The following is a 13,552-nucleotide window of genomic DNA, read 5'->3' as shown; positions in this document are numbered from 1 at the left end:
CTTCCTCCCAGCAGAAGTGTTCTGAGGCCTGCTTTAGGGTGGCGATAAATGGATAATCCCTAAATAACACCCCCGCCATGGTCAGGTAATACCAGCCTCCCCACTGTCCCTGCGTTTTAGTATAATGCTCAGTCCCTTTGTGTACAAAAGACTTCTGATAGAATGATTTAAGCTTCCTATGAAGCTAAGTACAAAGCCAGTGAAAAAGTATACTTAGTTTAAGGTGAAGGATTATCCCAGAAAAAATAGTGCATTGAAAGACAGGAGAGCTTGAGCTGGGATCTAAGATTTGAGTGGGTTTGAGGGACTTGTTCATTCTCTTCAGATGCAGTTTATTTGGGATGTATTGTTTGTTCGTTTTTTTCATCCACACCAAAAGAAAGTTGGATTAGGCAATCTTTAAGATTTTGTTATTTCAAAAACAATTATTCCTTGAATTAATTAGTGATGACTTATCTTTTGTACACTGCTTCCAAAAGCTATAAGTCAGATGTTTAAAGAATGTATTCATGCTATGGCTCTCAGCAACAAAGGAATCATGGGCACACTTCAGGTTATCCAGGCATTCCAGATTCCAAGGGGACATTCAAAGGAGGGAGACCAGTTCAACATCAAGAGAGACCTAAGCAGGTGCAAATACTCTGGAGAAACAGGACAAGGGGATAACACGTTTGAGAACCTAAGGTGGAGTCCTATTTGGGGACTGAGACCTGAGGAAGAGGAAGACTGCAATAAAGAGAAAGCTAGTTATTTAGTAAATATACATGGCATCATCATTCTCAATATTCTAGTGTTTACTGCATTTTCAGAGTATGAATTCATCCATGAGGTGCTCTGAGACTGGAGGAAGTTAGCAATCTAGTTGTAACTGGTTTTAGAAAAGACCCAAGAAACTCACTTCCTTACATCCTCCCAGGGTTATAAAGTGGTATGTCTTTTAATACGAGGCCCTCCTTGTGCTGTAAGCTCCGACAAGCTTTCGCTAAACAGACTTCATTCACATTCTGAATCTGGTTTTTGTCTCACACATATTAAATTTTACAAAACAGAAAGAAACAATAGAGCTTATTAGGAAAAACTTGTTTTGAATAGTAAATTAAGCATAATGGAAATAGGCACATGTTTTAGCACGGTTTTCCCCCCTTTTTTACCAATTGAACATTTACATCTTTTTCAAAGTGCTGTGATTTTCCCCTTAAGTCTTAAGCTGGTATCACATACTTTCAATAAACGAGACTTACATCACTTGTATCTACTGAGAGGAATCATTGTAATACTGTGGTTTCCAAATGCACAGCCTCCAGAAAAAGAGTTTTAAACAGTCTCCCCTAAACTGTATTAGTCAAATCATCGTGGCATTCTAAGAATCCAAAGAGCTTCCTGATTTCAAAGATAGTGTAAAGCAACCATCAGTTCTAACTGGTTTCAAATTGTACCCTGCTCTTGGAGACCAGAAGCCAGTACATTCAGAGGTCCACCTGACTAGATGGATTGTTACTGAGAGATATGCCCCAGGTGGAGGCATTTTCAAAGCCAATATATTTGCTTTATGACTGGTGTCAAATTGATGTATATATTAAAAAATCTTGGAAAATGATCTCAAAAAGGAAGTAACAGCCCAATGAGCCATATGTTCAGGGAACCTAACAGGTTTCCATTGGGACCAAATTTCACTTCACCTTTTTGTCCTTATGTGCAAATAAAAACTTATCTGTAAATACACCATTAAAACAACCATGCAAATTTGTGAAGTCTGTAGACTGAGAAGAAATTGCATTAAACCCCGTAACAACCAAGACATGGGAAGGTAAAGAGTTTGGTTAGATGTGAGAAATACATGCACAGCATGGAATTGAACTAAGTGTATTTGAACTCTATAGGTTTACCACTTCAGAGACACAGAGATTTTGGTTCTATAGAATTGGTTAATGAAGAAAAGCCTAATGAATAGTTAATGAGTTGTTAATTTTGATGCTGATGGAGCACCTGAATTTCCAAATTTACATTAGTAAATGTAAAGTTAATTTTTTCCCCTGTTAGGTAGGTTGCTATTTTCACAGATTCAGATCCCAGGGAGTTTTCCAAATGCCAGATATTCTCTAGCACTGAAAAGTCTGTGATGCAGTGAGGGCAGAGAGGACTGCTTAGTGGTTTTCCAAGGAGTAGAAACCAAAAAAGACCATTATTTATACAAAATTCTTGAGGTAACTCTTTTAAAAATTCTCAATTTGAAAACTTTTAAACATTCTGTGTTGTTCTGTTGTAGGTCCCAACAATTTTGCATTCAGCTATGGTATTGGTGTGCCTGGGCATCTTCGAAAAGGAAAACGGATTCGTTCTGTGTGTTTATGCAGGTTTTCCTATGACTAGATCAATGATGGTGATTTAAAATACCAAAATTTACTCAAGTCATTTTTATTTTATTCTCTTGTGTTGTACTTTCATGATGACACATTACAAACAGAGAACGGGAGAGAGAATAATAGAAATGAAACTCCCGTGTATAAATGACAGCGTCATCGAATCTCCACATTTTAAATTGATATTTTTTAAACGAACAGTTGTGTGTGTAAATTGATGCGATGGTAAAGGTCAGCAGAAAAGAAATTTATACTAGCTGGGTTATCTTTCAGGGGCTTGCCTCTTCCATCTACGTTTTTGGGTAAAGAAGTTTTTTGATGTTAATTTAGACACCTGCTTAGCTAATAGCACAGAACAGGTTGGAAGGAACCGCATTCTCCTTCAGTCCTCTGAAGCTATGTTTTGTTTAACCCACTGAAGCCACAAGAACGGCAGTGTTTCAATGTTTTAATCTCTAAGCGTAGTTTATGTAGATATAGAATAGTAAAAATGTAGACTATAGGTAAAAGTGCATTTTAAGCAAAAGCTTTGAGCTTAACAATCAGCTTTTAAACTCAAAAAGTAGGAGGAAATTGTATCAAAACCTCCGGTCCTGGGCCTGCCTCAACGTATAGCAGAGGCTCAAGTTCTGGTGGATTCTCCTCTGTCTGGAGACCAACTTCACTCAGGTCAGAGCACTGAGAGGAGAAACCAGAGAGCTGTGCTTCCAGAAATGCCCCGGCGCCCTCTTGCCTCCAAGTCTATGCGGCAAAGGGTGGGGGTGGCCGTTTTCTTAAAGGCTTTCTCTCGCCATCAACAGTTTAATGGGCGTGTCTCCGGAGGTCCAGTCTAGTCTTGGGTCAGAAGGTCAAGCCTTGGAAGCACAACTACCGCGAAGGCCCTTTGTCTTCTTCCTCTCTTTGATTATTAAGTCGTGTACTCTATTCTGGCTTGGTGGGGCGAGGAAGGCTCTGGGGGTGTCTGTGGGGCGCAAAGAGGGAGCCTTTGCTGGGGGATGAGCCCACCCGCTGCTCCGTTGCCCTGGAGCGGCCTGCGGGCCGCGAGAGGCCTGTGGGGTGGCAGCCGTCCTAGGGCCGGCATCGGGTCTGCAGTCTCCCCAGGGGCCTTCTTGCCTTTCTGGTCTTCACTCTCTTCCCACTCCTGTCTGTCCCTCCTGTCCCTCGCCCTTCGTGAATTCGCTTGGGTTCTCACTCGCTGCCCAACTCGTTCAATCCACCAGCAGAAAGCAAGTGGGCACGAAAATGCAGGCTCCTTGGCCTCTTCTCCAAGGGCTGGAAGCAAGAGCGTGGGCCCTCGCCCCACCCCCAAGAGGCGCCCAGGGGTGGGCGTTGGGCGCAGGGCGGCCCTCGGCGCAGGACGCACGAGCGCCGGGTGGCTCTGGCCTGCGGCGCGCTTACGGCCGGGCCCAGCGGAGGATGCCCGCGGCGGGCTGCGCGGGGGCTCCCGACCCGCGAAGGACGCGATAGCGGTGGCTGAGTTCCACTTGCCAGCGGCGGGAAGGACGCGCGGGAAAGCGAGGGAGCAGGAAGCGGGTGGTGGCGGCGGCGGCGGGCCCGCTGGAAAGGAGGGAGCGCCGCAGGCGGGAGGAGGGAGCGCGGAGGAGGGAGGCCGGGGGGAAGGAGGGAGCGCGGCAGGCAGGCGGAGGGAGGGCTGATTAGCATGCAGCAGCGCTCGCGCGCCCGGCTCCATTGTTTTAACACCTCCCCTCTCCTCCGCGCCAATCTGTCACCGTTCAGCAGGCGAACGCTGCTGCCTCAAATGCTGCTCTTCTCAAATGAGACGGATAATTAGTTGCCCCGCACGAATGCCGCACTCTTCTCACCCCTGATTGCTATCACCTTCTTGCTCCTGGCAGTTTTGACACCTCGTAATCAGCCTGCTGCTTTTCTCTTTTCTTCCCGACTTCTGCTTCCCTCCCCACCCCCCAGTTTATTTATTTATTTATTTACTTATTTATTTATTATTATTTTAAATGCAATCCTGGTTCCTATTTGGACGAGGCCTCCGCGGAGTTAACCTCGCGCGTATACATGTGCGCGTATATGCGTATATGTAAAATAGGGTGTATGCGCGTGAGTCGGGGGTGGCCTGGCAGTTTTGCGGGAAACACGGCTTCCACGCGGAGAGAATTCTCTTCTCCTGAAGATATTTTTGGGAAGGGAGGAGTTGGGGAGAGGGGCGGGAGGGGAGAGCTGGGGAGACCTCAATTAATGCTTTAAAGATCTCTTAGAAATTAACAAACTGGGGAGTCTCGGAATCTGCTGTCAGAAGCGTGTTCGCCCCGCTCTCCTCTAACAAGCACTGACAGTCTAATTACTGTAGCTACAAGCAGCTGTCGAGGCAGCAGCCCGGGAGAGAAGGCGCCACAGGCGGAGCGCACCAGGCCGGCCCCTGCGCCCGGCCCAGGCGCCCAAACCCGCCCGACTGCGGAGACGACGGACAGAAGGGCAAGGCCCCGCACCCGAGAGCCCCGCGAGCAGAAGGCGGGCCTGGGAGCCAGCGGACACGTTTATTATTTCGTTTTTATAAAGTCTTTACCTTGAAGGTTAAAAGATGTGAAAAAAAAAAAAAAAGGAGGGGACGTGGGGGAGTGGGAAGAACATCTCCTGAGCTTCCATCCACCCCTTTTCTACCTCCTCGAGCTCTCCCTCCCTCGGTGTTGGTAAAATAACCACGCAACCCGGGCTGAGGGGGCGGGGTGAGCCAGGCTGGAGTGTAAGAAAGCAGATGTCCCCGCTGGCAGCAGCCTCAGCCTCCGGGGAAAGCTGCACCGGGGGGGCCCTCCCGAGGACATTCACCTCCCACTTCTCAGGCATCCCGCTCACAACTGCCTCGTCTCGGCGGGGGTGGTTTTTCAGACTCAGCGTTTCGCGTGTGCAGCTTTTTTACCTGGGAGCTGTTCTTACCCGGCCACGCTTAGCAGATGCCAAGACGCAGCCCCTGCACGACTCAGTAATAAGAGACAGAGGGAGAGACCTGGCGGGTGCCCACTCCACCTTTCGAGATGCAGCCAGCGCCACTTCTGCAGTGCGGGACTGGAGGCTGCTCTCCAGGCTGCATTTCCTGTGGCCCAAGAGGGCCTTTGTCCCTCGAAAGTTGGAGCCCTGGGACCCAAAAGGAAACGAGTTTCCCGCTCTTAGTAACAGTGCTGGAGGTGGGAAAAGGGTGGACTGGAGAAGAGTCCGTGCTAACACTTTAACTTGAGTCACTTTTTGGGCTACCATTTCCTTTGGTTGTCAGCAGGCTAGTAGATAGCAACTGTGCGAGAGGGACTCTTTCTCTTCTAGAAAAGGAGAAGGAAAAAGAATCCCCATTGGCGAGATAGGTATATTCAGGATGGTACAGGCTGAGAAGTTTTTATTTTTAATTTTGTGTGTGTGGGGGGAGGAGTAAGTGAGAGGCGAGGCTGAGTGCGTGGGAGGTAGGGAAGAGACTTGGCTAATTGTCTAGGTATTTCCATTCAGCCCCAGTGGCAATGGAGGAAAGATGTACATGTCTCAGAATCCTTCACAGTGTGAATGCCTAATAATCGCTATGTCACCTTGGTGAGGAAGATGTCAACATGATGTGCTTGGCACCCTGAGAAGTTGAGGCACCATTCTCATTCTTCCAGGAGTTAAGGCTCTTTACTGTGACACAGAGGCCTCTCAAATTCCATCCTAAAACCCTCCAATCTTTAAAAGCACTCCAAAGAAGGTTTAAATTCCTGTTTTGAGAGTTGCAAATCAATGTTCACTTTCTAAAATGGAAGCCATGCCTCAAACATTTTAAAAAAATCGGAGGCAAAGGAAAACCTGAAGAACAATCACCATAGGGAAGAAAAATGGAAGAGAAATCTCATTTCAAACAAAATTTTGCAGCCTGCTGATTTGGTACCCTCTCTCAAATGTCTTCCAGTGGCCATCAATCAGGTGCTGACAATGAATAATAAATTTCTGAACAGCAATGTAAACATTTTATAATATGAATCAATAAATGTGTGGATAGTCCTTACAGGGCTTTAGATTTGCTCTCAGGAAATACAAACATGTTCCTTTGGCAAGTTTAGTTTGAAAAATAATTTTTAAATTCAAAGTGATCTAGTACTCATAATTCAATATCACCAGATCTGATAACACCCTTCTATCACTAGAAAACATGAATGTTATAAACTTCCCCAAAATGTGATTTATTCCTTTATTTTTTTTCACTCAGGATCAAAGAACGCATTTAATGATCACAACATAAGCAACTTTTTAAATATTTAACTCATCTCATCATGTAGTTATACACACAGTAAAATTTAAAACCATGTATATTATTTAACAAAACAATATAAAGTGTTTAAATAATTCTACCAGTGATTTTATCACTCGGCAACAAATGTCTTAGGTTTGGTATTTACTTAGACATTCATGTTGTCTGCTGTTCTGTATCAGAGGTTTATTAAAAAAAAAATCACCTATAGCATAAATAATCTAATTTGCAGGTGAAAAACCTATAAACATTTAATATCACCAAATTCAATAGATCTAACTAGAAATCCAAGCAATAAGCTTAGATATTTGAAACAAACATAAATAAGGTAATAAACACTGTAAACATGAATACAATGAATTAGTTTCATAGAGAATGATCTTTTAAAAGATAATAAAAGAAAGTTACAATGCAAGTTTAGAAAAAAACTCAAATAGCTGTGATGTAGCTATTTTTCAATAAATGATCTTGAACTAAGTTTGCAGTCAAGTATTTACAGTATTACAGACCCAAGATCATCACACAGAGCTTGACGATCACATAGAATCATCACACACAACTGTTTTCAAATGCATCTTAAGTCTCCTCATTAAAGTGTGAATTAAGATGCCGGAGGAAATCCGCCCTGGATGTAATGGATGGTGGGAAAACTGCTTGACAGAATTCACATACTCGAGGTATATGCAGTTCTGAGCCTGTGTCACTTAGTACCGATGATAAGTCACTGTCTTGATTAGGAAAGGGCTTCCAAATGGGCTGTAGGAGACAAACAAAAACATCTTCTGTTATTTGTATTTAAAATCAACTTACAATGAATTTCAAATTCAAATTTTTTGTGTGGGTTATGTGCATAAACACAAAATAGCCTTATATGAAAGCAAATCACCTTTCCATAGCACTAGCATGAAGACATGACTCAATTCTCTTTTCATTAAGGGCACAGCTAAACTTTGATTAAGAGTCACTTAAAATCCATACACACATTTATCTTCACATATTTAAAAATTTTCCAGTTATACCATCAGCAGATTTTAATACCAGTTATCACAACAGCAGTAGCTTTGGAACAACAGACAATAATTAAGACTTTTTGAAAATTAAATTCTATCTTTTCTATTTTCCAGCAGAAGCCTTAAGGTATGGGGCTCCTTTAATACACAGTACACTAGACATGAGGTGTGTAAACTGGCATTTTGATCACGAGCCCTTTAAATTTTGCTATTATAAGCAAATACACAATGAATAAAACATACAGGAATAAGTATAGTTTTGGTTTTAGAAAAGGAATTTTTAAAGTACTAAACAAATTCCACTGATCAGTTGTTTTTTGAAACCTCAAATATTTAATAATCCAAGAACATCTAACATGGGACCCATTCTTCTGATTTATTTTGCTCTTGTTATACAGTGCATCGTTCTGCGTTCTTACTTTCTTGTGACTGAATCCAGTGAAACTTGTCAATAGCTGCCTCATTAAAGTATGGAAAATCACAATTCAACACAACTGTCTCCATTATAAGCAAGACTTAATCTCTGAAAATACTGCATTTATTCCTTCTAAAAAAATATCTAGCAGGGCAAGAAAAAGCATTTAGTTCAACAGTAGGTGCTCAATAAATGTTTGTTGACTGGCATATCTTACTTTCCTGAAATATAAACCAAAATTTAAAAAATTTGCTTTCTTGTATACCTTGACACAGCTAATTTCTGATACTTTGAGGAAAATCGCCTCAAAAAGTCAATTTAAAGAGACCCCTTTGGGCTCCTATTGAGAATATGTTTTTATAGTAACAGCCTAGTCCAACACCTGATACAGTGTTAGTTTTCATTCCCTTAACCAATCTCTTTCATTCTAGTTAACCAATCATTTACAACAAACAGTGTATTACTGATTGAAGCATTTGAGTTTCACGACATCACTGTCTTCTTATAAACATTTTACTGGACAGCTGCGTACAGTTGGTGTAAATATACAAAGTCTGTCTAGGCACCGAGATACATTCAAATATTAGAGCAGAGGCTTATAATAACATTGACTCGATTCCCTTTTTAAGAAGTGACAATTTTATCACAAAAAATAGTAACATTAAAAATATTTATTTTAAAATTTGGGATTATTTTCTTTACAAAATATGATTAAAAACAGCAGTAATAACTGTGAGTATATAAGCAAAAATAAGTTAGAGTTAACCAGATTTAAATTTTACTGTTTGCAGTTTAAACAAAAAGTAAAAGTGATTAATGTGCATCACTTTAATGGGAAACTGATATAGATATAAATAAAAGATTGTTTCGTTAAAGACAATTCTTATTTAAGATCTATACAATACTAAGAAATAAGCTTAGAAGCACTTTAGCTTCTAAATTTGGTGAGCCAATCTTCTACTGCCAATTTATCTTCAAAGTCCATGTTTATCCTTCTCTATTAGGAGTTACTGGTTCAGATTTTCAGATTTGATCTTTTCATAGAATTCAGTTGGGACCCCACTCACTGACTCAGCAAAAGTAGGAAGAAAAGAAAATCACATAGAGCAAAAATAAGCAGATATATTTTAGGCTTTGTTATGATAGCTGAATGTATAAAAAAGTAGTAGTAATGATTGATATAAAATAAAAATCTGAAACATGTAACCTCAATTTTTCACTTCTCTTTGTCATTACCAACAATTCAAGAATTTTGTATTATATTAGCTTTATTAATACAAATAAAAAGGCAAAATGTTTTCAAAAATTAAGAAATATTCTTTCTATCCTAAACTGCAACGTGGCCTTCAAAACAAACTAATTTCTTTGCCTTTTCTGCCAAAATATCAATTATCTAACCTTATGCCCCATGTCTTGTGACAGCTCAACACCAATTCTCCTGCATTTTTTAAGCTGAATACTTTTCCATCAAGTTGTAATCACATACCAGCTGTTTCCCTTGCTGTAGCATAGAAAGCAAATGCACAATGCAGGGTGCCATCTACTGAAACATGAATGCACAGACTAACTAGTAAAAGAACAAGCAAGAGATATAATGGGGAAAAAAGTAACAAGCATTAGAACCAATGCACTTCACAGCTCCACAGGAATTCCATTTGTAATAAAAGAAACTGTTTAATTTGTTTCATTTAGTAGTAACTATAACTGAGACTATGATGTGAAATAAGGCACAATGTAGAACATAAGTGAGTTTATAATTAAAGCTTACTGTCAGAGATGCCTAGTTTCCCCCACTACTAAAATACCACAGCTTGACTACTGCCTCCTTTGTATGCTGATTTAGAAGTCAGTAACCTAAATGAGTACTTAGAAAGCCAAAGGGTATTCATCAAGTTGTTGGATTTTTAAAAATAAGTATCTCAAGGCAAAGAGAAATTAAACAAATCTGTGCAAATTATATAGATATTTACACCATTCTGCATTTTCACAAGCTTCTGCTTATTGTAACAATTATATATTTTCATTTGCCTTCAGAGGCATTAATTTTTGTTTTTGTTCTTTTAAACTAAGCATCATTCTCTGATAGAACCTGTATAAACAGGAGGGTAGTAGTGGATTGGGGGGCTGTAAGTAGTGTGTGAGCTTTAGAAACATTGAAGTGTTTGATTAAAACCATACATATGCAGAGACTATTTAAAAAATATATTAGGCTGCATGTTGACTGCCAGATTAGAAAACAAAACCAAACCCTACGGATCTACGTACTGTATAACTAGAATGTAATGGAAGTATCAGATGAAAGACAGTTCACTTATTTTGATAAATAGGAATACACGATGCAATTATTTACTTATGAAAAACATGCATTCCTGTAAGAGGAATATGACACGCACAAACTTTTTAATAAAAAAATGTCATTTGTTTCACAGTATGAAATTTAACAAAGAATCCTATTGTAACATTGATGCTGAGTAAAAAGCTTTGAATAAGGGACTAAGAAAGTGACACACACTAGGTACGGACAAAGCTGACATGTATTTTAAAATGTGCCCTACATTTTAAGGTACTTCATAATAGAGCTTTACCATATTCAGCTTCTCAAATTTCATGTCATTTATTATAGGACCTGGGGTTTTTTATTAAAACCCTTAACTGTAGCTAGTCATTAGTTTAAGAAGGATGACTGATAACCTAAAAAAGATGCATATCTGTGCATGTATGGCAAAATGTGTGTTCACACATAATATATTTGTTAATGCAAAACGGTTACCTGCTGTGGTCCTCGGATAGCTTTTCCCGGGGAATCAAGTGAAGCAAAAGGTGCATCAGACGGGTCCTGGAGTGGTAATGTATTTACATATAATGCATTATGGTTTCCGGGTGGCAAACATGGAGCTCTATCCAGAGTTGTCCTGATACACGTGTTTACAAGATTGGAAGGTTTTGTTTTGTCAGTTGTTTTAAGGTTTTGTATAGCTGATGCTATGGGGTCAATTCCCTGAATTTCAAATAAAGTTTCTTCTGTTTTAACAAAGTTCCCCGGGTTGTCTCTGAACTCCATATTAAATTTATCCTGGCACGCTGCCTCAGATGTGACAGGACCAAGGATGTTGGGTCTTTCTGGAGTACTAAGTAAGAAAGTAGAGTCATTGTCCGTAGGTGGAAACTTGACATTGAATTTAGAAAGTGAGTCGAAAGAGGTATCTTCCTCCTCTGGGCTCAGTCCTCTCGGTGTGACAGATGTGACGCACGGTGCACCTCTATTTATATCTTCTTCAGCCTGAGGCTTAAACAGCGCTTCTTGTTTCTCTGTTTTGTCCGTACACTGTATAGGGAGAGAGCACTGTGTTTCTGCAGGGAAAAGAACACAAAAGGAAAACAGTTGCATTCCAATCATTCTTAAAAATCTGAATGTTCAATTAGCTTTGGACAGATGAATATTATTTTCTCTATCAGTTTGTACAGCAACTGAAGACAACTGGGATTTTTTACATTTGCTACCACCTTCCACAGGAATATTAGCAGTCTCCAGTGGGTGAATGGGAACCTAGCTTATCTGTCACGGCTAAACTACTTTGTCTTCTCCTAGGTCTTTGCTGTAAGCTTTGCATCTTGTTCACAGTTATACTGCTCTATGCTTAAAAAACATTTGCTTGTAGTGTATACATTTAAACATTTTGTCAGTAATGGAAGCTGCAACTGTGAGCTTGCTTAGACAAATAAGTTGTTAAAAAGGAAAATCCTTACTAGGCATATATAATATTATACAGGTTAAGAATCTACATGAATTAGGCCATTTATTACCCCTAATATCACTGTGTGACAAAGTGTTTCACCAATCAATTTGGCCATTGTATAGTCTCAATAACCCATGTGAGGGAGTAGCAGTGGTGGGGGTTGGGGAGGAAGAAGGCAGCAGAGGCAAAAGAAGGATGAAATTTTGGGATGCATGTTCAGAAAACTGTATGTGAATATATAATTCTCTCATTTTATATACAGGCCTCTGAAGCTAGTAGGTAGATATCAGGTAGATATCATGGCCTCTGCAGCTCATTTAACTAGAAGCTCCTTATCCAACAAATTCAGCTCTCTAGAACAAATTCAGCTCTCTAGGACACAAGCAAAAGCTAGAAAGTGAGTAAATAGAGCTTCTGAGGAGTCAGAATTAGAGCCAAAAGGCCCACAGATACATGCATTTTGCTCTTATTCTCTTTTTAGATTTATTCTAACGAGCATGATGATATTTCCCTAGCTCAGAGCTGGTTAGAAGCAGCAAATTAAAAGGTAGGGACAGGATTTGTTGAAGACAGATATAGATATCAACAAGAGCTGAAAGGATGAGAGGAGACAAGAAAAGCAAAAAAGCAGATATAAGAACTCAGAAAACACTATAGTCTGGTGTAGGACCAATAAGGGCTACATTTCTCAACGCAAAAAAACAATGACCAAAGCACTCTCCATGTTGATGATCCTGAGACATCAGAAAACGCTAAACTGTGCTCCACAATCTTACCTAAGAAGACAGTAAGGCTGGAGACTGGCAATGTGTCATTTTCATTAAACGGACAAAAGGTAGAAATTAAAAAAAAAAAATCAGCACTTTAAAAGGTAGTCATCAGAGGAGCTGGACTTTCACAAAAGGAGGCTTTCCCAAGGACGCTGGCTGAAACAGAGCGTGCCGTGCACAATTCTGTCCAGGTTAGTGGGCACTTAACAAATGTCCGTTTCTTTCCCTCTGGTCCTGGCAGTCTCATCACACCTTTCCATGTTTTGCCACAGCACTTTCCGACACAAGATATTTTCTGCTTGGACATGATGGTAGTACAGTGCAACCAACTTCTTTGGTTTACCTTCTTATATATCTACTACCTCTCTTTAGTACATACCATCTTATCTTATTGGATTACAACAGCCTTTGAACTGTTTCTTTGCCTCTAAAATTTAGCTCATATCCAATCCATTCTCTACAGTGCTCCCTATTTTTTTCTAAAGTACAAATCTGGTCATTTTTACCTTCCTAATAAAATCTTCTCATGGCTCTCCAAAGCCTCATCCCTCAGAAAAGTCATATAAAACTGTTTATGACTGGCCCCTGGTCCTCTCCACGCTCTCACCTTTCGCCACAACTATAATGGTGGGGAACTTTGTACAGTTCTCCGAAATAGCCACACTTTCCTGTCTTTGAGCCTTTGTACATGCTGTGCAGACTGCCGGAAGTGTCCTCTCTGACTACTCTTTAACTCTTATTTGTCCCTCATTTCTTGGTATAGACATTAATTTCTCTGGATAGCTCTCTCTGGCTCCCCAAGTCTGGTTTAGGCATGACTCCTGGGTGCCCTGAGGGTTAAACACTTTGCATTATGTTTCCAAGTATACTGTTCTTGCTCCCATTAAAGTAGGTTTCTTAAGATCAACTATGTTTTGTTTCCCACTTAACCCCAGTACCCTGTCCAGTGCCTGGCACATAGTATGTCCTCAATAAATGTATTCTAAATGAATTTATATTCTGTTCCCAATAGAGCCTAGCAGG

At 40.5% G+C, this 13,552-nt stretch overlaps 2 protein-coding genes across 9 annotated transcripts in view; both read right to left on the bottom strand.

Moving 5' to 3' along the window:
* Positions 1–3,267: 3,267 nt before the first annotated feature.
* On the bottom strand, positions 3,268–4,050 carry LOC117795935 (transcription initiation factor TFIID subunit 4-like). Its single transcript, XM_034642167.1, has one exon. The coding sequence runs from the start codon at positions 4,048–4,050 to the stop codon at positions 3,268–3,270; it is 783 nt and encodes a 260-aa protein (XP_034498058.1).
* A 2,458-nt stretch (positions 4,051–6,508) lies between these two features.
* TANK (TRAF family member associated NFKB activator) overlaps positions 6,509–13,552 on the bottom strand; it is a 91,419-nt gene continuing 84,375 nt past the window's right edge. For all 8 annotated transcript variants that reach the window (XM_019805128.2, XM_019805126.2, XM_019805125.2 and 5 more), the window contains 2 exons: positions 10,793–11,373; positions 6,509–7,353 (listed from right to left, as the gene is read on the bottom strand). In XM_019805128.2, coding sequence (XP_019660687.1) covers positions 7,174–7,353; positions 10,793–11,373 — 761 coding nt within the window. In that variant the 3' untranslated portion in view covers positions 6,509–7,173. The remainder of the gene's footprint in view (positions 7,354–10,792; positions 11,374–13,552) is intronic.

Source organism: Ailuropoda melanoleuca, chromosome 2 (genome assembly GCF_002007445.2).
Source record: "Ailuropoda melanoleuca isolate Jingjing chromosome 2, ASM200744v2, whole genome shotgun sequence".
Classification (NCBI taxonomy): domain Eukaryota; kingdom Metazoa; phylum Chordata; class Mammalia; order Carnivora; family Ursidae; genus Ailuropoda; species Ailuropoda melanoleuca.
This window is presented reverse-complemented; position numbering and strand designations above follow the sequence as displayed.